Source organism: Ipomoea triloba, chromosome 13, assembly GCF_003576645.1.
Source record: "Ipomoea triloba cultivar NCNSP0323 chromosome 13, ASM357664v1".
NCBI lineage: Eukaryota > Viridiplantae > Streptophyta > Magnoliopsida > Solanales > Convolvulaceae > Ipomoea > Ipomoea triloba.
In genome coordinates, this window is record NC_044928.1 from 2,738,863 (window position 1) to 2,764,099 (window position 25,237).

Sequence of the window (25,237 nt, forward strand, 5' to 3'; positions counted from 1 at the left end):
AAAGAATTTGAAAGTCAAGGGACCTAAATTGCCCAAATTAGAAGTCAGGGACCGATTTTGGAAAATCAACATAGTCGGAGGACCATTGCTAGAATTAACTCAGATTCTTTACCATCCGTGTCTAGCATATGCTCAATTAAATGGTTACATGTTAACCATTAATCTTTTTTTTTTTTTTTGACAATTGTAAACCACTAATCTAAAACATCTAATTTTGCGTATTTTGTATCTGTTAATCGCTAACACAATCTACTAACCGCTAATTGCAAAACAATGTCATAACAATATTGAGCGGAATAAGAAAATAATAATATTATTAATTGGGGCATGGCCTGGGGCCCAATAGGATATGTACAAAGCCCAAAAATATCAGCCCAAAAAACAAAGGAGACCTAAATAATAAATAAATAAATAATTGAATGACTAATGAATATATACAAAATAGTCTAACTATATTACCACTAGGATTTGAACCTAGATATGCATGCCAACAGGAGGGAGGAAGCCAGACAACTAGACCTGGGAAGTCTTCCGTCTTCGTGACTTAAGGTGTGTCTTCAAGACAAGACGCTTTCCTTGAGGAGGCCAGACCACCAGACCTGACTTGGTGAACCATCGTTGAGCCTACCCTACTTGGGGGGTCTTTCCCACTTCACGGAGCACCCCCAGACCCCCAGCCCTGCTGGGGTGCCATAGCCGAAGGGCCAGGCAACCGGTGGCCCGTTTGTAAATCTGTTCGCCTGGAAATTTGGTTTAAATATTAGGTGCAGCCTTTTAGTAATAAAGTGATGAAGTGGCTTGGTGGTCAAGTGTTGTGTATTAAAATGTGTTTAATAACAACACACCAATGACAACGGCTAAATAAAACCGTGTTGTCTTTAAAAAAAAAAACTCACAAAGACAACGATTTTTAAAAATTGTTGTCTTTGTAGTGTTGTGTATTCAAGTGCACTTAAAGACAACACACCAACGACAATGGTTAAATACAACCATTGTCTAAATAAAAGAAATGGATGCACAAAGACAACGGTTTTAATAAACTGTTGTCTATTCATGCATATCAATTTTGCATTATGATTATTACAACAATTAGAATAGCATGCTGTGAACAAAGAAATTTGAATATATATATGGGATTCAAAATTCTGTTACATGTATATATCAATATGGGGTGTGGGTACAATCTCTGGATATATGGTCCTCTGATTCTCCACTTGATGCCTTGAACACTCCATTGAAGGGCCTCCGGATTTCTAGTGGTTTGATCTTCAAAGAAGAACTTATATGCTTGTTCTTTTGAAGGTCCTCCGGATTTCAAATGGCTTGATCTTCAGGAGTTTTGGATCAACATGATAGGCATGATTTTCAAGGAAGAACTTTTACATTTAGGATCATGGGGCTTTTATTTTCATGATCATGATTCTAATTCTCTAAATAAGCTTCAAAGCTATTTCTATGATTTTTCCTAGGATGAATACATAGAAATGAGAGGCCCTATTTATAGTTGTACGATAGAAGAGTTTTGATAAATTCAAACTCTTTTGATATAATCTAATTTAACAAATTAGAGATTATCAATATTATCCAAAATCTATTTAAATTACTAATATAAAAAATAATCAAAATTAACAAATTTTTAGTGTCAACAAATGCCCCCTCGAGACTTTCTTGTACACCACTTGAGAACATATACCACCGAAAGTATGTAGTGCAAGGAAGTCTCGACACTACAATTAAAGATATAAGGCCGTTTTGACTCGTGCCAAGGAGCATGATATGAGGCCGTTTCTACTCGTGCCAAGGAGCCTTGATCGATATGAGGCCGTTTTGACTCGTGCCAAGGAGCATGATATGAGGCCGTTTCTACTCGTGCCATGGAGCCTTGATCGATATGAGGTCGTTTTAACTCGTGCCAAGGAGTATCATTAACTTCCTCCATTTCAAATTTCATATAGGGTTTGCCCCCATATCGGTGCCTATGAAGATATGAGAGGCAGAGCTGTCCCACTGGGCGTGCCAATTTGTGAACAAAGAAATTTGAATATATATATATGGGATTCAAAATTCTGTTACATGTATATATCAATATGGGGTGTGGGTACAATCTCTGGATATATGGTCCTCTGATTCTCCACTTGATGCCTTGAACACTCCATTGAAGGGCCTCCGGATTTCTAGTGGCTTGATCTTCAAAGAAGAACTTATATGCTTGTTCTTTTGAAGGGTCTCCAGATTTCAAATGGCTTGATCTTCAGGAGTTTTGGATCAACATGATAGGCATGATTTTCAAGGAAGAACTTTTACATTTAGGATCATGGGGCTTTTATTTTCATGATCATGATTCTAATTCTCTAAATAAGCTTCAAAGCTATTTCTATGATTTTTCCTAGGATGAATACATAGAAATGAGAGGCCCTATTTATAGTTGTACGATAGAAGAGTTTTGATAAATTCAAACTCTTTTGATATAATCTAATTTAACAAATTAGAGATTATCAATATTATCCAAAATCTATTTAAATTACTAATATAAAAAATAATCAAAATTAACAAATTTTTAGTGTCAACAAATGCCCCCTCGAGACTTTCTTGTACACCACTTGAGAACATATACCACCGAAAGTATGTAGTGCAAGGAAGTCTCGACACTACAATTAAAGATATAAGGCCGTTTTGACTCGTGCCAAGGAGCATGATATGAGGCCGTTTCTACTCGTGCCAAGGAGCCTTGATCGATATGAGGCCGTTTTGACTCGTGCCAAGGAGCATGATATGAGGCCGTTTCTACTCGTGCCATGGAGCCTTGATCGATATGAGGTCGTTTTAACTCGTGCCAAGGAGTATCATTAACTTCCTCCATTTCAAATTTCATATAGGGTTTGCCCCCATATCGGTGCCTATGAAGATATGAGAGGCAGAGCTGTCCCACTGGGCGTGCCAATTTGTGAACAAAGAAATTTGAATATATATATATGGGATTCAAAATTCTGTTACATGTATATATCAATATGGGGTGTGGGTACAATCTCTGGATATATGGTCCTCTGATTCTCCACTTGATGCCTTGAACACTCCATTGAAGGGCCTCCGGATTTCTAGTGGCTTGATCTTCAAAGAAGAACTTATATGCTTGTTCTTTTGAAGGGTCTCCAGATTTCAAATGGCTTGATCTTCAGGAGTTTTGGATCAACATGATAGGCATGATTTTCAAGGAAGAACTTTTACATTTAGGATCATGGGGCTTTTATTTTCATGATCATGATTCTAATTCTCTAAATAAGCTTCAAAGCTATTTCTATGATTTTTCCTAGGATGAATACATAGAAATGAGAGGCCCTATTTATAGTTGTACGATAGAAGAGTTTTGATAAATTCAAACTCTTTTGATATAATCTAATTTAACAAATTAGAGATTATCAATATTATCCAAAATCTATTTAAATTACTAATATAAAAAATAATCAAAATTAACAAATTTTTAGTGTCAACAAATGCCCCCTCGAGACTTTCTTGTACACCACTTGAGAACATATACCACCGAAAGTATGTAGTGCAAGGAAGTCTCGACACTACAATTAAAGATATAAGGCCGTTTTGACTCGTGCCAAGGAGCATGATATGAGGCCGTTTCTACTCGTGCCAAGGAGCCTTGATCGATATGAGGCCGTTTTGACTCGTGCCAAGGAGCATGATATGAGGCCGTTTCTACTCGTGCCATGGAGCCTTGATCGATATGAGGTCGTTTTAACTCGTGCCAAGGAGTATCATTAACTTCCTCCATTTCAAATTTCATATAGGGTTTGCCCCCATATCGGTGCCTATGAAGATATGAGAGGCAGAGCTGTCCCACTGGGCGTGCCAATTTGTGAACAAAGAAATTTGAATATATATATATGGGATTCAAAATTCTGTTACATGTATATATCAATATGGGGTGTGGGTACAATCTCTGGATATATGGTCCTCTGATTCTCCACTTGATGCCTTGAACACTCCATTGAAGGGCCTCCGGATTTCTAGTGGCTTGATCTTCAAAGAAGAACTTATATGCTTGTTCTTTTGAAGGGTCTCCAGATTTCAAATGGCTTGATCTTCAGGAGTTTTGGATCAACATGATAGGCATGATTTTCAAGGAAGAACTTTTACATTTAGGATCATGGGGCTTTTATTTTCATGATCATGATTCTAATTCTCTAAATAAGCTTCAAAGCTATTTCTATGATTTTTCCTAGGATGAATACATAGAAATGAGAGGCCCTATTTATAGTTGTAGGATAGAAGAGTTTTGATAAATTCAAACTCTTTTGATATTATCTAATTTAACAAATTAGATAATATCAATATTATCTAAAATTTATTTAAATTACTAATATAAAAAATAATCAAAATTAACAAATTTTTAGTGTCAACAAATGCAATCTGATACTTTAATTAGTTAACAAAGTTTTGAACTTATGGGTGCACAACACAATCCATGTTGTAGAAGAAAACGTGTAAAAGCTAAAAGCTTTAAACTTAAATACCCATTTTCACCCAAAAAAAAAAAAAAAAAAAAAAACTTAGATACCCATTGCCCCCGCACCAACCTCCTAAAAAAAAATTAAATAAATAAAAATTATCTGAGTAGAGACACTTAAAGGGGTGTATTCAATCATTACTTTTGTAGATTTTTAAAAACTTTTAAAATGATAGATTTTAATAAACTTTTATTGATTTTCATAGAGTCGTTCAAAACATTTTAAAACTTTGTAAAACTCTATAAAAGTCTGTATAAAAAACTTGCATAAACTTTTATCAACTTTTTTATTTTAAAAAGTCTACAAAAATCATTAAAATTCTAAATTGAATACATCCTTACAAACTTTCATTAGCAATTCATAACAATATTAAATACTAAAATTTATAGTTATAGAATTGTTCAAATAAAATATTTAGAAATATAATTACTTTTTCTTGAGAAATTAATATTTTAAAAAAATATAATTACAAGTTGCATAAAAAAAATTAATAATATATATAAAAATTATATTTGATATACTGTTAGGTATCAAACAAAGAGCTATTATTTGCAATAACAATATGAGACTGCTAACAACAACAATGAGCTTCTCTTTGTAGCCTCAAATTGCTATTGCGAACAATAGTTCACTATTCGTAATAGCATGTTGTTAAAAAGAAAAAAGAAAAAATATATTACGAATAAACATATGAATATTATGAAACATATAGTAAAAATTGATGGTGATAGATAAAAAAAATTTACTCTGTTCATGTGTTTAGGAGAAAAAGTTTAGAAGTTAGGGATAAAAAGTTCATAGAAAAAAAAATCAAAATATACAAGCAACAATGAAATAAAAATAATATTATTTTGAATTTTTAGAGGAAGATTGTAAAGTTTAGGAGAGAAAAAAATTGGTAGAGTTTAGGTATGTAGAAAATATAGGATAATGAAGAAAAAATAATTTATTGAATTTAGGTATAAGGTTTATAAAGTTTAAAATTTTAAATAAGGAGAAAAAATTAGAGTTTAAATAGAGAGAGAGAAAGAAAAAAAAAAACCTTCTTTAAAAGTTTTAAAGAAAATTTTGAAATCTTGGGGTTGGGGGTTGGATTTCAACTATTTATATTTGAGAAGGAAAAGTATATAAAAGTCTACAGAAGTTCTAAAGTTAAAAAGTCATTACAAATTCATAACTTTTTGAATACCACATGACTTTTAAAGATTCTTTAAAAGTTTTAATTGAATACCACATGACTTTTAAAAACTCTTTAAAAATCTTGATCGAATATCGCATGACTTTTAAATACTCTCTAAAAGTTTGAATTGAATACCTCCAAACTCTTAAAGTTTATAAAAGTCTTTAAAATTCTATAAAAGTCATGATTGAATGCACCCCCCTTAGTTCGGATATATTCTTTTTCCAGGTGGGTATATATGGAAATTGAATCAAATTAAAAAAAAAATCAATCAATCAAACAGAAAACACAGACTAGATTAGTGTCCAAAATTAACTCCATAAAAGCACTTGTTAGTTGCCCATATACTTTTTCAGGGTAGCAATTTGTATAAAATAATAGCACAACCAGCCGTAGTAAAAATCAGAAAAGAAAATCAATAATTGTTAGAATACTATTCAAATTAAGCACTAACATCCACTGGAACGCAGTTAAAAAAACTCAAACACTTGATGTGAAGTCCAAATGGCAGAAACAAAACAAAAACAGACCGACTTTTCAACGTTATATATAATCATTTATCATCACACTACACTCGACTTTTAAAAGCTTCTTTTTAATTTAATAATTTTCAGTATGGGACTTTGAGATTACCTCTTCGGCGTTTACAGAATGATGAAAAATTGAAGCTCGGCTGTAACACCTCGAGGAAACGGAAGGAAAAAACAAGAGGCGGAAGAAGATTGGAATCGGTAGAACTGGTAATAATCAGCATGGCGCAGTTTCACTCTTTGGAAATGGAAGGCAAAGGCATATGCAGCTAGGATAGCCTCATACATCATATCCTTCTTCTTCTTCTTCCTGATATTATTAGGGAGTACATTTTTTAGTCCCTTCATATTTGCAAACCAACCGGACAAATATCATAAAATCATCCAAAATGAATATATATATATATATATATATATATATATATATATATAGAAATTTGTTCAAATGTGGCCGCGCCTTCCCGTGTGGCCGTTCGATTTACACTACTCAATGTTAAGAAATGCACCACAATGAAAATGCATTAAAACCTCATAACTCCCCTATTTCTAATTGTGCATTCTGAACATTGTGTGGGTGTATTTTTTCATACGTAGTGGCGTGTTTTTAGTGATTTGTACCTAATAGTGCATATTTGTGTGGTGTATTTCTTAACATTGAGTGGTGTAAACCGCACCGATAACACGGGAAGGAACGGTCACACCTGATTATGACCCTATATATATATATATATATATATATGTATAATGGGCAGGCCAAATATGAATACTAAACATGCAAACAAGTGTGTATATTAAATTAAGCCTCGCATAGCAATTGGATCAATAATGGAAAACGGAACCAAGAACATGACATACACCAGGTGAGAAAAAGAAATATTAAACAGATTTTGCAAAGAAAATAAACAAAAAAGAATGAAAGAGAAACAGATGGAACTAAAATACCCAAATTACAAAGCCTTGCCGTCAACAATAACGTCAGGTGCCCAAATACTGTTACGCGGCCAGACCTCTTCTTTATACCTCTCGGCAGAAATGGCAACAGAATGAGGACATTGCTCCAATTTAATTGAGCCCAACCGTCGGTGCATTATTGCACTTAGAAGAGGGATATTTTGTAGAGAAATAAGAGAATAACAACGTTTTAAGAATATGTACTCCAGGTTTGGGAAAGGATGAGTAGTATTGGCCACCCATCGCTCAAGACTTGTGCTTTCAACCTCCAATTTTGTTAATTTTGGGAATCCTCCTTCAACCACTTCCCACACTCTGCCGTAGAAAGCATTCTCCAGTTTCAGCACCTTAAGCTTCGGTAACTGCCCAATTACAGTTAAAACTTTCACTGGAAAATTAGTCCCACTCAACCTCAACTCCTTCAATTTTGCAGGAAAACCAAGCCGCTCTAACAAGGTTATACTACCAACTGGAACCATAACCGTTAGAGTCTCTAACCTCACTAAATCCTCAAAATTCTCCAGAATGATGACAGGATTTCTGCAACATTGCCCACCGCTACAACCAGGCACTAAGATGTCTTTATACTCAACTTGCAGTTTTCTTATGCTTGGAAACCTGCAATAATACACTTCTTTTTTCCTGAAATGAATTGGCATTGCACAAACTAATGTTTGCAAATGCTCTTTGACCATGTTTGGAGGATTTATCATATACATATCCCCAAGTTTGAGATGCCTTAAATGTTGCAGCTCCCAAATTTTGGATGGCAAATGAAGAGTACGTGCTTCAAGTGTTGATTCATCAATGCCAGAAACAATAAGTGTTTGCAAATTTGAATTACTTGATACTACCTCATCAAAACTCTCAAACCGCTGTGGTATGGAAAGATATCTTAAAAAAACTAAATTCCTTAAGGGCAATAATGACACTCTTTTGAGTATTAAAGATTCACTCAAATCTAAAATTCTTAAATGTTTGAAAGGTATAAACTTTTCAAAACGTCCCTGAAAGACGAAAAGGGAGCGAGGGATATTTGAACTAAACAACACATGATAGTCCAAACTATGTGAGCGTAAACTTAACCAGCGACATGAATTTGCAAGTATGTCTGATGACCATCCAATACATTGCTGAGTATTTGCTGCACATAAAAGACCTTCTTTTTGTGCTTCTCGGACGCAAAAGCTATGCATGTCAATATGTATCTCACATGTCTTTGGTCTGAAATAGTACTCATCCTTTGTTCTGACTAGTCCTCTACTTCTAAGAGCCTTTAAATACATGTAACCTATATCTTCTAATGGCAGACACCTCATTGGCTTCACAAATCCCTCAGCAACCCATAACTTAATAAGCCTTTTCGCATTGATTTCACTATGTTTTGGAAATACCACAAAATATAAGAAACAAACTTTTAAATGTTGTGGTAAACGACTGTAAATGTGGGTAAGCTTACTTGAGTGTTTTGTATCTCTATGTAGAATTCCCAATGACAGTAATTCTTTCTCAATCTTCTTCCATTCCTTCAATGTGTAGTTGCATTTAGATAGACGGTCTGCAACTGTAACAATTGAGCGCGGCAATCCTCTGCATTCCTCAACAAGATGCTTTGCAATTTCTTCAAATTTAGGTGCCATATGCTGTTTAAGAGAAAATCTCTGGGTAAATAGATCCCAACTCTCATAGTCAGTTAGGTAAGGGATGCTCTCGAAGAAATCACAATGTTTGCTGATATACTTAGCCACATCAGTGAAAAGAGTGGTTAGCAATATCCGACTTCCATTTGAGTCATCAGGAAAACATTGGTGGATATCATCCCAAAGCAGAGTGTTAGGGACATCATCCAAAACAATGAAATATCTTTTGCATTTCAAGTGTTTGTGCAGTTGGTCTTTTAGTTGAGAAACAGTGCTTCCCTGTAGCATGTGATTGAGGGGGGTTGGACTCATTGATTGAAGAAGGTGGCAGAGTAGTTGTTGCACATTCCCATTGTATGTTGGCGGAATAGTAATCCAAGCTTGAATGTCGAAATGTGATACAACGGCATTGTCTGTATATACTTTTTTACATAAAGTAGTCTTTCCAATGCCTGGGACTCCAGCAATTGAGAATACCATTCTTGTTGAATCTGAGAAATGTTTATTGCCGAGTAATTCACCCCTCAAGAATTCAAAGTAACAGTTTACATAACCAACCATTATTATGTCCTCATCAAACTGTGGAGAGCATTGCAAGGATATGGATCCACCTGAGGCCGCAATGATGTCTTCAACTTCAGTGTTGTTGATAATGTTCAACAACTCATCCGCATCCTTTGCTACTTGTTGCAAGGTTTGATGGAGTTGGAGTTCCCCTTCATCAGCTTTTTGTTGAAGGATGTTTGTCAATTGTATTTCGATGGCATCTTCAGCTTTGAGTGCAAAGTCTCTGATTTTGATTTGCAGATCTGGGGTTGGAGCACCACCCTTGCTGTATTCCTTCTTCAGAAAGGCTTCCAATGAAGAAAGCTTCTCTAACACAGATTTCAATGGCTTCTCATCATCATCAACAAGAGACACTCTGTGGTTGGGATGCAAAAATTCAAGTTCAATGGTAGTCATGAGAGAAGATAATGCAACACAACCCATCTCTCTGCAACTTCAATTCTGAGTTTGAGTATGAAAGGAATGTAGAAGTGGAAGAAGAAGGCAATCCTCAATAATGGCAGCAACTGCGTGCGTAGTCCTTTCTTCTCTGCATAAAATTATTTTATTTTTCTAAAGTTATCTCACTGTACTCTTGCACATGTTTTATGCCTTAACCCATCAATTATATATTTTAATATAAAGTGAAAACTAGCTAATATATATTAATTTATTACTCTTTCTTTGTTTACTAGTTAGAAGCACATGCAATGCACGGTACAAAATTAGGTGCTCGAGGAAGCACATATACAGCACATGCGATACAGAATACAAAAATCTCCAATAAACAAAAATTGAAGGAGGTGAAATTATATATATTATATTCCTCAATTTCATTGGTTTTTCTTACACTAAAAAACTCAAGCTGAATTATTGCAATGAGAGGAGTGAACACTACACCGAAAAAGTTATTGAGCAACGGTTAATTTATTATTTAGAGGCAGTTTACGACCGCCACTAAATTGTTTAGAGGCGGTTCTTCAACCATGTCTAAATACTGTATCGCGAAAGATTTAGATGCGGTTTTAGACAAGTGTGAGAATTCTTGACCAGCATTGCATTTAGGGGCGATTTTAATAACCGCCTCTAAAAGTGATGTATTTTACTTTTGCGGTTATTAATGTTCATTTAAATATATCTATTTATTTGTTCATTTAAATCTTAGTGGCGGTTATTAAGTGTCGCTAAATATTTTTCTTTATTTATTTTTAAAAATTCTAATGGCGGCGGTTATTAAGTGTCGCTAAATATTTATCTTTATTTATTTTTTAAAATATTAGAGGCGGTTATTTAAGTGTCGCTAAATGTTTTATAATTACATTATTATGTTTTTATAATTATCATTTAATTATGTTTTTTTTTTCAAAAATCTTTATATTCAAATACGTATTGCAATCACAAATAAACTCTATGTACACATTTAATTGGAAAGAAAATAAATTGTAACTAATATTTGTCAAATAATATTTGCAATCACAAAACACTATTCTTTAAATACACAAGCTGAGCAGATGCAATGCAGGATGCATGACAATTAATACAACACAATGAATGAATACACGAAGCTGAGCAAGATGCAGGAGCTGAGGAACTAGAGGCATTTGATTCACCCAGTCAAAGCTTCGAAAGTAGCCTTCAATGAAGCAATGTTTCCATCTTCTCCCAAGGGAATTGCAAATTCACCATCATAGTCTAAGGAGTGAAAAATTCTTCTGCCAAACACAAAGTCTTTCAACCTGCAATGTAGTACTCATCAGCACAAGTTTCAGAGTCAATTATAGGTGATGAAAGAATTTTAAAACATTGTGGAACTGATCAATTTTAAAACAAGACTCACTGCACTCAGAAGTAGCCACAACAAAGACCTTCCCTTCACTCAATACATTATCGAACATTTCTTTGAATTTTTCCATAGCCTTAGATCGTTCACATCCCAGCATGGATTGATAGGCCAGTTGGACAAGCTACAACATAAGAAAAGAATAACATCATGAGGAACCAGCATGTAGCAGAAAAGAAAACACCAATATATCACTCTTGGAACTGTATTTCTCTATGACGTTCTCATCAGCTCCTTCTAAAAAATTGTCACGCCCCACTTATAGGACATGACCCGGCCGCATCGTTACGTGAAAACCTGTAACAATACGAAGCCTAACCATACATACCTCTTGAAACCTTCATAACAACACTTGAATACATAATAATTCCACAACAAAGAACTAGTTCTTCCCAAAAACTCATCAATTCACCACTATTGAATATTTACAATCAAGAGTAGTATGTCGAAAATGCATCACAAACACCAAAACCAAGCACAATGGTTTACTAGAAATACAAAGGGTCGAAGGGAATATCCAAATAACCAAAAATCTATGATATGCTCCAATACTAGGACTAAGTCTTCTCCTAGTTTCAAAAGTCAATTGATGATACCCTGATCTCAAATCAATTTTTGAGAAGTATTTAGCACCTTGCAACTGGTCAAATTAAATAAATCATCTATGTGATGTAGAGGATACTTGTTCTTGACAGTAACTTTATTCAATTCTCAATAGTCAATACACAATTGCAACACTAGTGCACCCCAAAAAGATACACTAGGTCTAATAAATCTCATATCAAGCAATTCTTGTAATTACACCTTTAACTCACATAGCTCAGATGGTGCCATGCGGAAAGGGCCTTTGAGATTGGAGTAGTTCTGAGAACAACCTCTATTTCGAACTCACTTTCCCTATTTGGAGGTGATCTAGGTAAATGCTCTGGGAACACATCCGAAAATTCCTTAACTACTTGGATATCATCTAACTCAACTTCTTTCTAGTGGGTATTTATTACATAAGCCAAGAAACCGCTACACCCTTTTCTCGATTCTTTCTTAGCCTTCAATCCAGAAATTACTTTCAATAGCACTTTCGACACCAACACTCCACTTCTAGGAAAGTGTTCCAAAGTAAAGATAGATTGTCTAGGAATTTGAAATACCACTTTTCTACAAGTGCAATCAATATAGGCCTAGTTTTTGGATAGTCAGTCCATTCCTAAGATCATATCAAAATCCTGCATGTCTAGTTGATTAAATCAATTGACACATCACCCCAATTAAGTTGCAGATGACAATCTTGAAATCAAACATCTATCATAACAACTTTTCCCATTGGGTTACAAACATATAAGTACACTTATAAGATTACTATTGATTATTCTATAAATATACAACAATAACAGTTGATAAGATGTGATTTTAACATCTATCAAGTATTAAATCATTATTTATATTAAGAAAGACCTCTAGGACATTGCGCTAAGTATACACGAGTTGGTATAAATCTCAATATTCGAGCTAGTCTATCAATTGGTTGCAAAGGTAGGCAGAATGCTGTTTACTCTAAGTTATTCAACTTAGCAAGTTGAGAGAATTAATAAGTTGAATACTAATACAATAGTACGGTAGTAGAGTTAAATTTTGCAAATGCAGGTTAAGTCGAATCTATGTGTTTAAAACAAAAAAAATAAGTATTCTAATTGCGTTGGTAGCTAGTGTAGTGATCTCAACACACATAAAATGCTTCGGGGACAATCACTATTCAATATTGTAAAGCACTCAAAATACTTTTTGAAGTTGGGGAGATGCACATACAATAATTTTTTTTTAAAATATTCAAGATTTTTTACAATGTAGTTCTATTCTATATCTTTTCAATCTTTTTTGTTCAAAGAATCAATGTCTCCACTATCATGATTGGATCACATGACTACCAATTAATTGAAATGGTAAAAAGGGGTTCATTACACTACAAGAGATGCATATACAACAAATTTGGGAGAACATTTGTTTTTTTTAAAAATTTTTACAAACTTCTTCAAGGGTTGCAACAAAAAAGAAAGTGTAAACAAAAATGAATCATTGATACTCTCATAGTTAAGATTGATACGAAGTAGATAATATGAGAAAAGTTAATTTGCCTTAGCAAATGAAAGACAATGACTTAAAAGTTCAAATATATATAACCAAAAAGTGGAGAATTCTAAATTGAAAATGCAAGGCAAAGCCATATGTAGCTAGGATAGCCTCATGCCTCAGGTCATACATCATATCCTTCTTCTTCGGACTCTTCCTTATCTGTGTACTGCCCTTCTTCCTCTTCTTCTTCCTCCTCCTGATATTATTATGGAGTACATTTTTTAGTCATCCCTTGATATTTGCAAACCACCCAAACAAATATCATAAAAATCATCCAAAATAATATATATATATATATATATATAATGAGCAGGCCAAATATAAATACTAAATTAAACAAGCAAACAAGTGTGTGTATATTAAATTAAGCCTCGCCTGGTCGTTGTCTTCTTCTTCTTTTGCTTTTTTCTAATTCTTCTATTTTATGTTCTGTAATTTATCATAGCAATTGGATCAATAATGGAAAACAGAACCAAGAACATGAAATCAGGTGAGAAAAAAAAATACTAAAGACAATGAAAGAGAAACAGATGGAACATACCCAAAAAGTCTCGCCGTCAACAATAATGCAAAGTACTCTGTTATACCTCTTCACAGAAGTGAAAACAGAAGGAGGACATTGCTCCAACTTAATTGACAACACCGGGTGCTGTATTGCACTTAAAAGAGAGATATCTTTTAGAGAATAACAACGTTTAAAGAATATCTTCTCGATCTTTGGGAAATGATGAGTATTAGTATGGGTCACCCATCGCTCAAGATTTACGGCTTCAACCTCCAACTCTTTTAATTCAGGGAAACCTCCTTCAACCATTTCCCACACTCTGCCATAAAAAGCATTCTCTAGTTTCAGCACCTTAAGCTTCGGTAACTGCCCAATTACTGTTAAAACTTTCACTGCAAAATTAGTCCCACTCAACCTCAACTTCTCCAAATTTGTAGGAAAACCAACCCGCTCTAAAAGAGTTATACTACCAACTGGAACAATAACCGTTAGAGTCTCCAACATCAATAAATCCTCAAAATTCTCCAAAATGATTATAGGATTTATGCAACATCGCCCACCGCTGCAACCAGGGACTAAGATATCTTTATACACAACTTTCAGTTTTCTTATGCTTGGAAACTTGCAATACACTTCTTTTTTCCTGAAATAAATTGGCATTGCACAAACTAATGTTTGCAAATGCTCTATAACCATGTTTGGAGGATCTATCATATACATATCCCCAAGTTGGAGATGCCTTAAATGTTGCAGCTCCCAGATTTTTGATGGCAAAAAATGAAGAGTACGTGCTCCAAATGTTGATTCACCAGTGCCAGAAACAGTGAGTGTTTGCAAATTTGAATTACTTGATACTGCATCATCAAAACTCTCAAACCACTGTGGTATGGAAAGATATCTTAAAAAAACTAAATTCCTCAAGGGCAATAATGACACTCTTTTGAGTATCAGAGATTCACTCAAATCTAAAATTCGTAAATGTTTGAAGGGTATAAACCTTTCAAAACCTCCCTGAAAGATGAAAAGTGAGCGAGGAATATTTGAACTAAACAACACATGATAGTCTAAACTATGTGAGCGCAAACTTAACCAGCGACATGAATTTGCGAGTATGTCTAATGACCATCCAATACACTGTTGAGTATTTACTGCACATAAAAGACCTTCTTTTTGAGCTTCTCGTACACAAAAGCTATGCATGTCAATATGTATCTCACAAGTCTTTGGTCTCAAATCGTTCCCATCATTTGTTCTGACTAGTCCTCTACTTCTAAGAGACCTTAAATACATGTAACCTATATCTTCTAATGGCAGACATTTCAGTGGCTTCACAAACCCCTCAGCAATCCATAACTGAATAAGTTTTTTCACATTGATTTGAATGTGTTTTGGAAAGACCACAAAATATAAAAAACAAACTTTTAAATGTTGTGGCAAACAATTGAAAATGCTAGTAAGCTTACTTGAGTGTTGTGTATCTCTATGCAGAATTCCCAATGACAGCAATTCTTTCTCAATCTTTTTCCATTCCTTCAATGTGTAGTTGCATTTAGATAGAAGGTCTGCAACTGTAACAATTGAACGCGGCAATCCTCTGCATTCCTCAACAAGATGCTTCGCAATTTCTTCAAGTTTACATGTCATATGCTGTTTAAGAGATAATCTGTGGGAAAATAAAACCCAACTCTCATTGTCACTTAGGTAAGGCAGGCTCATGATATTGCCGTTGATGTACTCAGCCACATCAGTGAAAATAGTGGTTAGCAATATCAGACTTCCATTTGGGTCATCGGGAAAACAATGGTGGATATCATCCCAAAGCAGAGTGTTAGGGACATCATCCAAAACAATGAAATATCTTTTGCCTTTCTTCAAGTGTTTGTGCAGTTGGTGTTTTAGTTGAGAAACAGTGCTTCCCTGCAGCATGTCAATTGCTTCGTTGAGGGTTGGCCTCATTGATTGAATAAGGTGGCACAGGAGTTGTCGCACATTCCCATTGTATCTTGGCGGAATAGTAATCCAAGCTTGAATGTCGAAACGTGATACAAACTTATTGTCTGTATACAGTTTTTTACATAAAGTAGTCTTTCCAATGCCTGGGGCTCCAACAATTGTGAGTACACTTCGTTCTGGAAATAACATATGAAGCAAAAGATCCCTTCTCAATTGAAGGAAATAGTCACCACAAAGCATTATTATATCCTCAAACTGTGGAGAGCATTGCAAGGATCCACCCGAAGACGCAATGTTGTGAGGGTGCGAAGAAGCTGCAGCTTCTGACCAACCAATCAACGGAAGGTTGATAAGCTTCAGCAACTCTTCTGCCTCCTTTGCTACTTCTTGCAAGCTGAGATGAGCTTTTTGTTGAAGTTGAAGGATGCTTGTGAGTTGTATTTCGATGGCATCTTCAGCTTTGAGTGCAAAGTCTCTGATTTTGCTTAGCAGATGTCGTCGGATTGGAGCACCACCCACAGCGTTTTTGTATTCCTTCTTCACAAAGCCTTCCATATAAGAAAGCTTCTGAAGCAGAGATTTCAATGGTTTTTCATCATCAGGAAGAAGAGACACTCTTTGGTTGGGTTGCAAAAATTCAAGCTTAATGGTAGCCATGAGAGAAGTCAATGCAACACAAGCCATCTCTCTCTGTATGTTTCTCTCTCTTAAGTCTGATAGATCTGCTTGATTTATAAGAGTGCGAGCAATTGCAATATGGGATGCTAGTTGATATATAAATTAAAAAGTCTTAAATTATATATTTATTCTAAATTATCTCTCACTCTTACACATGTTTTATGCCTTAACCGTACCCATCAATTATATATTTTAGAAAAAAATGTCAAATAGACTACTGAACTTTTTATACATTGTGCAATTGAACCATCGAATAGAAAAAGTGTGCAATTGAAGCATTAAAAATTCAAAAATTGTGTAAATAACATTTGTTGTACCTGCAGTTAAATGTTTCTGTACATGTAAACAAATTGAAGCCACATAACATGGTCATTATAGACACATAATATGATAACTACAGACACATTAACGGTTAACTGCAGGTAAAAAATATATTAACTACAGAAAAATAAGAAGATGTTTAATCTTTCAAAAAAAAGATGTTTAACATGTTATATGTTTGTAGTTAACATATTATGTACCTGCAGTTAACCATTTATGTGTTTGTAGTTATCGCGTTATGTGTATATATAATTAACATGTGATCGATGTGCCTTCAATTTATTTACAAATACATAAACGACTAATTGCAAATACAAAATGTGTCAATTGTATGTACCAAAGATGAAGATAATTTTTTGGCCAAAATACAGTAATGCAGAATGCAATGTACACCGTAATTCATGGTATAATTTTCGATATTTCTTGACTCTTTCCCCTATAATTCTGGGCTTCTAATAATAATACAAATTAAATATGGCCTAATTATTATTAAAATTGCAAAATTTTTTTTAAAATTACTTTCACTCATAATATGATTATATTTATATTAATTCAAGTTGTTTTATACCAATATAAAACATACAATAATATTTAATTTTTCTGATATATTAAATTAACTATTTAATATTGAATCGGCTCTATAAATTATAGGACGCATCATTATAAAAAAATGTCTCAATGAATTGGTACAAGTGCAAATGTCAACCCAAACTTCGAACTATAATTAATATTAGTAAATTACCCATGCGAATATGCGATGCAAGTATAAAATTTATTTATTATATATTTAGATAATAAAATTAAAAATAAAATTATAAATAATTCTAATATTTGAAAGTATACATTTATTTAATTTTAAATTATATGACTCTTTTGTCTTCAATTATCTTCGAAAAATAATATGTAATATGAATTATTTAATTATATTATTAGTAAAATAAATGTAGAAAAATGGAGAAATTATTTAATTGTAATTATTGTAAAAATAAATCCAAGAACCCAGGTTGACTTTTTTTAGAGTCAGGCGGGACAGAGTCCCAGTACATAAAACCTAAATGCCAAAAAGCCAATGCGGCAAGAGTATGTGCTACGACATTCTGTGATCTAGGAACTAATTTAACCACACAACTATGAAATAATAACATAAAAGTCCTGCTTGCCTGGATAGCATAACCTGCATGAGAGCGAATCGAACTCCCGTGCTGCAACTGTGATCGTAATTGCGAACAATCTGTGTAAATCTCCACCGACTCCAGCCCCTTATCCCGCAGCCATGGAAGGATCTGTTTACAAGCCTCTGCCTCCGCCATTAAAGGTGAATAGCAGTCCGGTAGCGGTCCAGCACACGCTGCTAAGAAGCCCCCTTGTGCCGTGAGTAGAACCGCCCCGTAGGACACCTTCCGCGTGGTTGCACAGTACCCTGCATCGAAGTAACACCTTGGCCACACCGACTGCACATGCTCTGAGATGTTGCTTGTGACGTTCGAACTCTCGGGTATAATGGAATTGCCGTAATGGACTGCCATCCATGCCTGGAGCGCAGCCTCTGCTGAGTATTTCACTCTCCTTGGCAGTGGTAGAAGACCATCCCAGACAGCCTGATTCCTTGCGCGCCACGTGTAATATAATGCCGCAACCGTGCGTGTAATGTCTCCTTCAGAAAAGGTATGCAAAATATTTGAGAACCACATGCTAAAAGACATTCCAACAGAAGGTGCAGTAGGTAAATTGAATTCACACCAAACTAGTTGGGAATAAGCGCACGAAACCAATGCATGTAAAACATTCTCATGATCTACACCACACTTAGGACATGTTGGGTCTACATCTACCCTCTTCATAAACAAGTTAGTGGTGACTGGTAGAGAGTCTGTTAAAGCTCTCCAGAGAAAGGTTTTCCATTTGGGAGGAACTTTAATTTTCCATAGGGAACTCCATTTATCAAATCCACCTTCGATCCATTGAATTCACCCATGACTGCCCTATAACCATACTTCACAGAATAACAGCCCCTTGGGTCATTATGCAAAAAACCACACATCCTCATAGTCTAGCGAGATTGGGACCCTGCTGATGCGCTGGACATCCACCGGGTTGAAAATATATTGAGAATGGAGAGGTCCCAGGTGCCATTGTCAGTATCAATTAAGCCAGACACATATGAACCACTGAGTTGTGCACGCATAGGTGTTTGAACAATTGGAGCTGGGTCATCAGGTAACCAAAGATGTCCCCAAATTAGAGTAGACTTCCCATCCCCAATTCTGCGTCTCACACCACTGCAAATTATGTCATGAGCAGCCATGATACTGCGCCAACAGAAGCTTGTAGAACTGCCAACAGTTGCTTCAATAAAAGAGGTTCTAGGATAATACCGTGCCTTATATATTTTAGCAACCAAAGAGTCAGGTATAGTTAGAAAATGCCAAGCCTGCTTTCCTAACATAGCCAAATTGAAAGGAGGTAGATCTTTAAAACCCAAGCCTCCAAACCTCTTGGGTATGCATAAACGGTCCTTTCCAATGAATCCTTCTCTCAGTTCCCGAGCCCCACCAGAAACGGTTCATAACTCTCTCAATAGATTGGCATACTGACTCAGGTAGCAAAAAGACACTCATTGAGAAAGTAGTCATTGCTTGGGCCACACTTTTCAATAGGATCTCCTTACCAGCCTGTGAGAGGAGCTTCTTGTTCCATGACCCAATCCGCTGAATAATCTTGTCTTGAATATATGCAAAGGCCGCCTTCCGGTTCCTGCCCACAAAAGCCGGCAATCCCAGATATTTTCCGAAATTAGGGGCTTGAACAACTCCCAATACTACTTCCACCTCCTCCCTATGCGCAGCTTGTGTGTTTCTACTAAAGCAAACACTTGATTTGTGATAATTTACTGCCTGGCCAGACATACTTTCATATAAGTCCAAACAATGTTTTACCACACCAGCCTCACCCAGGTTGACCTTAATTACCATAATAATTATTAGACAATTATTATTAGGCAATTATACTTTTATACCTTAAGTATATTCCTTTTTACCATATTGCCTTTAATTTTTTTTTTTATTTCTCCTCCTCCATATACATATGAATTAATTGTAATTATTATAAAAATAAATTCAACGACCCATATATAATTATAAATATACTAATATCTATTTAATTATTAACTTAATTAACATAATAATTATTACTTAATTATACTAATATATGTTCAATTAATTTCTTAACAACCATAATGATTAGTAGGTAATTATACTAATACTATGCAATTATATTTTTATATTAAGTATAAAAATATATAAAGAAAGATTACCATAAAATTACCACAGTAATTACACTAAAGAATAAAAATGATAATTTATTTTGTTTCCATAGTATTATACCTTAAGTATCCATGCACTTCTGTTATTATATATACATACATACATACATATATATAGATTAAAAATATGGCCTACATAATTTTTTTAAAGGTAACCTACTTAATTAAAAAGTTCGTTGATAATTTCGTCTTGAAATGATAAATCAAACCACCTAACAACTCCAATGTTTTTTTGTTTTTGGTATTACCATGAATATGGAGAGCTAAATTATGTCTTATTTCCTTAAATTATTTATTTATGTTGTGGATGATAGGCTTGGAGTGGTAAGTTATTAAGCATAATTTTTCAACATTGTTCATTGTATGTAAATGTTTATTAAGTACAAAAAATAAAAATAAAAAAAAAATAATAATAATACATAAATAAATAAATAAATAATATAAGTGAACAATTTTATTGTTACATTCGATGGTAAAAATATTTTATCCATTAACTAAAAGCAAACATCCCCATATAATACTTACATAGTTACATGCACAACATCAAAACTTATTGAATTGAATTTCCCACTTATTGGAAAAGTTCAAATACACTAGGGTTTGCTTGGAAATCTATAAAATATTTTTTGGAAAATAATTTCAAGAAAATAATTCATTTTTTTGAAAAATATTTTAATTTTCTAGTACTACATATTTGGCTGAAGGTTAGAAAAATGTTTTTTTTTTTTAATAAATTGGCCAGAAGTTAAGAAATTGTATATTTTGTTTGGTTCATTTTCTTAAAAATTAATATATTATTTGTACTGTTATAATATTAATATTAATATTAATAATAGTAAATGGTGGTGTTGGTGGTGGTGATGCGGGTTGGTGGTTGTGTGGTGGTAATCAAGGCCGATTTTTGGATTGTTGTGGCCCCGTTTTTATAAATAAATGAGGCCCTACCAAAAGTATAAGCGCAATCTTTAATGGTGAATGGTATTGGTGGTGAATGGTACAAGTTTCAAGTTATTTCTGTAGATTCAGGGCTTGAGACATCATATGTGTCGTTGAGGAAACAAAGTCATTTTGTCATGCTCAATTAATTAGGTCATAATTTTTAGGAGAGAGAAGTGATTTGGGATAAACTGATTAGTTTTAAGATTAATTGTAGATTTTTTTTTTAAAAAAAAAAATTCTTAAGTTGCAATTCCCCAAGGTCAAAAATTAATATTGGACCCTCTAAAAATTGACCCTGTGTTGTTGCCCATCTTGCATGCCCTAAAATTCGGTCATGGTGATAATAGTAATTCGGAAACTAGCTTGAAGAGATATATATTAGAGAGAGATGTGAAAATAAAGAATTCAAAAAATATCTTCCGACTAAACTCTAGGAAGACATTTTTGACGAAATTAAACATTTTTCCATTGACTAGAATGACTATTTTCCTGTAACTCTATTTTCTTTGAATATCCAAACACAAAAAATTAAGAAAATAATTTTTTGGAGTTATTTTTCGAGTTTTCAAAGAGACCATGAGTGAAAATTTAACATTTAATCTCAATGCTTCTGTTTGCAAAATAATTTATAATTAATTGGACACCTAAACCACGAAGAAACTGAACAGTCATTTTAGAGTAACAAAATTTGATATTTAGACTATAACTATTTTATAATAATATATACGTACACATATATAAATATATTAGCCTAATTTGTAATAATGCATTAGCAACTTTTGGCTTTGCTAATTTATACTGCACTTTTTCAATTGTTATACCATCGACCAAATGTTCATATTGCATTGTGAATTCTGATCCAAAAATTATGGGTTTGTAGTTAACAGATTTTATACTTGCAGTTAACCGTTTCTGTACCTATAAACAACTTGAAGGCACATAACATGGTAATTATAGACACATAACATGATAACTACAAACACATGAACGGTTAACTGTTTGAAGAAAATATATTAACTGCAGAAAAATAAAATGCTACATCCCGCATTTCTGGACTCTTTCCCTCTATAATTCTGGGCTTGTAATAATAATACAAATATGGCCTACTTATTATTAAAATTGCAAAAAAAATAAAAAAATTACTTACACTCATAATATGTTTATATTTATATTAATGCAGGTGGTTTTATAGCAATATAAAATATACAATAATTATATATTTTTTTGTTATATTAAATTAACTATTTAATATTTAATCGGCACTGCAAATTATAGAATGCATCATTATTACTCATCACGTCATGTTTGAATTGTTCTCTTCTCTAAAAAAAAATTGCCTCAATCAATTGGTAGATGTGCAAATGTCAACCCAAACTTGGTCTATAATTAATATTAAAAAATATGCAATACTTATTAGTATTATTATTATTATTATTTTTTTTTTTTGAAGGTAACCTACTTATTTTTAAAAAGTTGGTTGATAATTTCAATGGCTTTTCATCATCATGAAGAAGAAGAGACACTCTGTGGTTGAGTTGCAAAAATTTGAGCTCAATTATACCCATCAAAGAAGTCAATGCAACACAACCCATCTCTCTCTCTGTATGTTCCAATTGGTAGATCTGCTTGTTTTAGAGTAATTAAGTAGGTAGGTAGAAGTGCGCGCAATTGCAATTGGTAGATCTGCTTTATATATATATATATATATATATATATATATAGTGGAGACTAGCTAATTAATTACGGAGTAATATATTACTCTTTCTTTTTTTTTTTTTTTTTTTTTTTTTTTTTTTTTTTTTTTGTTTTTGGTGAAAATATATTACTCTTTCTTTGTTTACTAGTTAGAAGCACATGCACATGCAATATTTTCACCATTTGAAAGTTTTTAGTGTGAAATTATGAAACTAACAGTGTTTCAGAGCATTCAGAGCATAAACATATATGGAAAGCTAAGATTGGAAAATTGAGATTGATTTGTGTTTATCTCTGATATTGGGTGTGAGATGGGAAAATGGGTGAACCAATGTGATTTTGGAGTTTATATTCAATCAATATTGAGTACTCTTTGGCCAGGTTATAAAACATAATTTTATTTATCCAACTGAGAAAATACAAGAATTCCTGAGGCAATGGTGAAGCACCCCAAACATAACTAAAGTATTCACTTCTCTAGAATTTTCTAGGTACTATTTGACTAAATTTTACTCTGTAGCTTGAAAATTTACCATTTATCTCATTAAAACCAACAATTTCAGTGGATGCAACATATTTAAACATCAAAAGAAGCAATGCATAAGAGTATGTATTTTCTCTACTGGTAATAGATCACTTGTATAACATAAACTGGTAGAGGACTAGAAATCAAAAATTTCAGTTGGTCCAAGCATATAATCTATTCTAATTGTAAGATATATATATATATATATATATATATATATATATTTTGAAAACAATTGTAAGATATATTAAATATAATATATCTAAATATATATTTGAGAAGATAAAGAGAGAGAGAAATAACAATATTTATTTTACTTCAAACTCTTACAACTTGATATTCAACGCTACAAATGCCATGATATTTATATAATTATAGGTAAAGAAAAAAACTAACACTAAAGCACTAACACTCATTACCCCACTAACTTTAATTTATTTAACAACCCATTAATCCACTAACTTAATTCCACTAATTAAAAAATAACAAACCACTAACTTGCAGTTTAATATTATAATAATATTATTATTATATGCTTATAACATTGCCTCCTTTAAACCAAGTTGGATATATTGGTCATCCCGACCAAAATCTTTCTTCAATTTAAGAAATGTCTCCGTCTTCAACGGCTTTGTAAAAATATCTGCAACTTGACATTCACTTGAACAATACTCAATGTTGTTGATTTATTTTTCAACAACCAACTCTCTGATTGTGTGATACTTGTTATCAATGTGTTTGTTGCGACCATGAAAGATAGGATTCTTGGACAACGAAATTGTAAACTTGTTGTCAGAGAAAATAGTTGTAGGTGTTTCTTGCTTGTGTTGTAAAAACTTCAAAATTCTCCTTAGCCAAACTGCTTGAGCAGTAGCACAATTTGCTAATGCAATATATTCTGCTTCTACAGTTGAAAGTGCTACAATCTGTTGTTTCTTTGACAACCAATCAAGAAAATATGGCTGAACCAAGATAGAAGGCATATCCTGATGTGCTTTTTCTGATCTCAACATCTTTAGCCCAATCACTGTCTGTATATCTAACAAGTTTCACAACTTTATTAGTAGAGTAAAAAATTTCATCATTACTTGTATCTTTGACTTATCTCAGAATTCGCTTTGCAGTAGCCCAATGTGATTCCTTTGGGTTCTCCATAAATCTGCTAGGTATTCCAACTCCAAAAGAAATATTTGGCCTTGTTGCCACCAGATACCTCATACTCCCAATTAAGTTTATATAAGTTGTAGCATTCGCATTAATTCTTACCACACTCATCTTTGAACACTTTTAACTTTTCAGCTACTGGAGTTGAAACTGGTTTGGAGTTTTCCATTTTGAACTTTTCTAAAATATCAGCAGCATATTTCTTTTGTGAAATAATAAAGATTCCACCATCCATCTAAACAACCTCAAGACCAAGAAAATAACACATAATAAGGGCCATATCAGTCATTTCAAATCTCTTAATGAGTGTCTACCTGAATTCTGAGATTAGTTTCAAGTTATTTCCAATAAAAAAACAAATCATCGACATATAGACATATTATAATAATATCACCAGAATCCGTGCATTTGACATACAAAGTATGCTCATGAGAACATCTTATAAAACCACTTTCAACGAAATAAGACTCAATGCAACCATACCATGCCCTAATAGGCGCCTACTTTAAGCCATATAAGGCTTTTCTCAACCTGTACACTTTATGTTCCTCCCCTTTCTTCACAAACCATGCAAGTTGCTCAACACATATTTTTTCTTCAAGAAAACTATTCAAAAAATCCGACTTGACATCTATTTGATGCAATTTCCAATCATTTTGAGCAGCAAGAGAAACAATCATTCTAACTATGTCAAGTCTTACCGGAGCAAAAACATAAAGATAATCAATCCCTAGTTTCTACTTGTAACCCGTTGCTATCTATCGTGCCTTAAAACGGTCAATTTCTCCATTTGACTTGTATTT

At 33.6% G+C, this 25,237-nt stretch overlaps 3 protein-coding genes across 3 annotated transcripts; all 3 read right to left on the reverse strand.

Moving 5' to 3' along the window:
* Positions 1-7,174: 7,174 nt before the first annotated feature.
* LOC116002367 (putative late blight resistance protein homolog R1B-23) lies at positions 7,175-9,808 on the reverse strand. The gene has a single exon (XM_031242486.1). It carries the CDS (start codon positions 9,806-9,808, stop codon positions 7,175-7,177), a length of 2,634 nt encoding a protein of 877 aa, XP_031098346.1.
* A 1,162-nt stretch (positions 9,809-10,970) lies between these two features.
* On the reverse strand, positions 10,971-16,473 carry LOC116002368 (putative late blight resistance protein homolog R1B-23). Its single transcript, XM_031242487.1, has 5 exons — positions 13,873-16,473; positions 13,459-13,527; positions 12,020-12,187; positions 11,207-11,328; positions 10,971-11,100 (listed from the first exon to the last, which is right to left on the reverse strand). Exons 1-5 carry the CDS (start codon positions 16,471-16,473, stop codon positions 10,971-10,973), a joined length of 3,090 nt encoding a protein of 1,029 aa, XP_031098347.1.
* A 1,335-nt stretch (positions 16,474-17,808) lies between these two features.
* LOC116002369 lies at positions 17,809-18,629 on the reverse strand. The gene is made up of 2 exons (XM_031242488.1): positions 17,949-18,629; positions 17,809-17,892 (listed from the first exon to the last, which is right to left on the reverse strand). The coding sequence occupies exons 1-2, from the start codon at positions 18,627-18,629 to the stop codon at positions 17,809-17,811; spliced, it is 765 nt and encodes a 254-aa protein (XP_031098348.1).
* Positions 18,630-25,237: the final 6,608 nt, after the last annotated feature.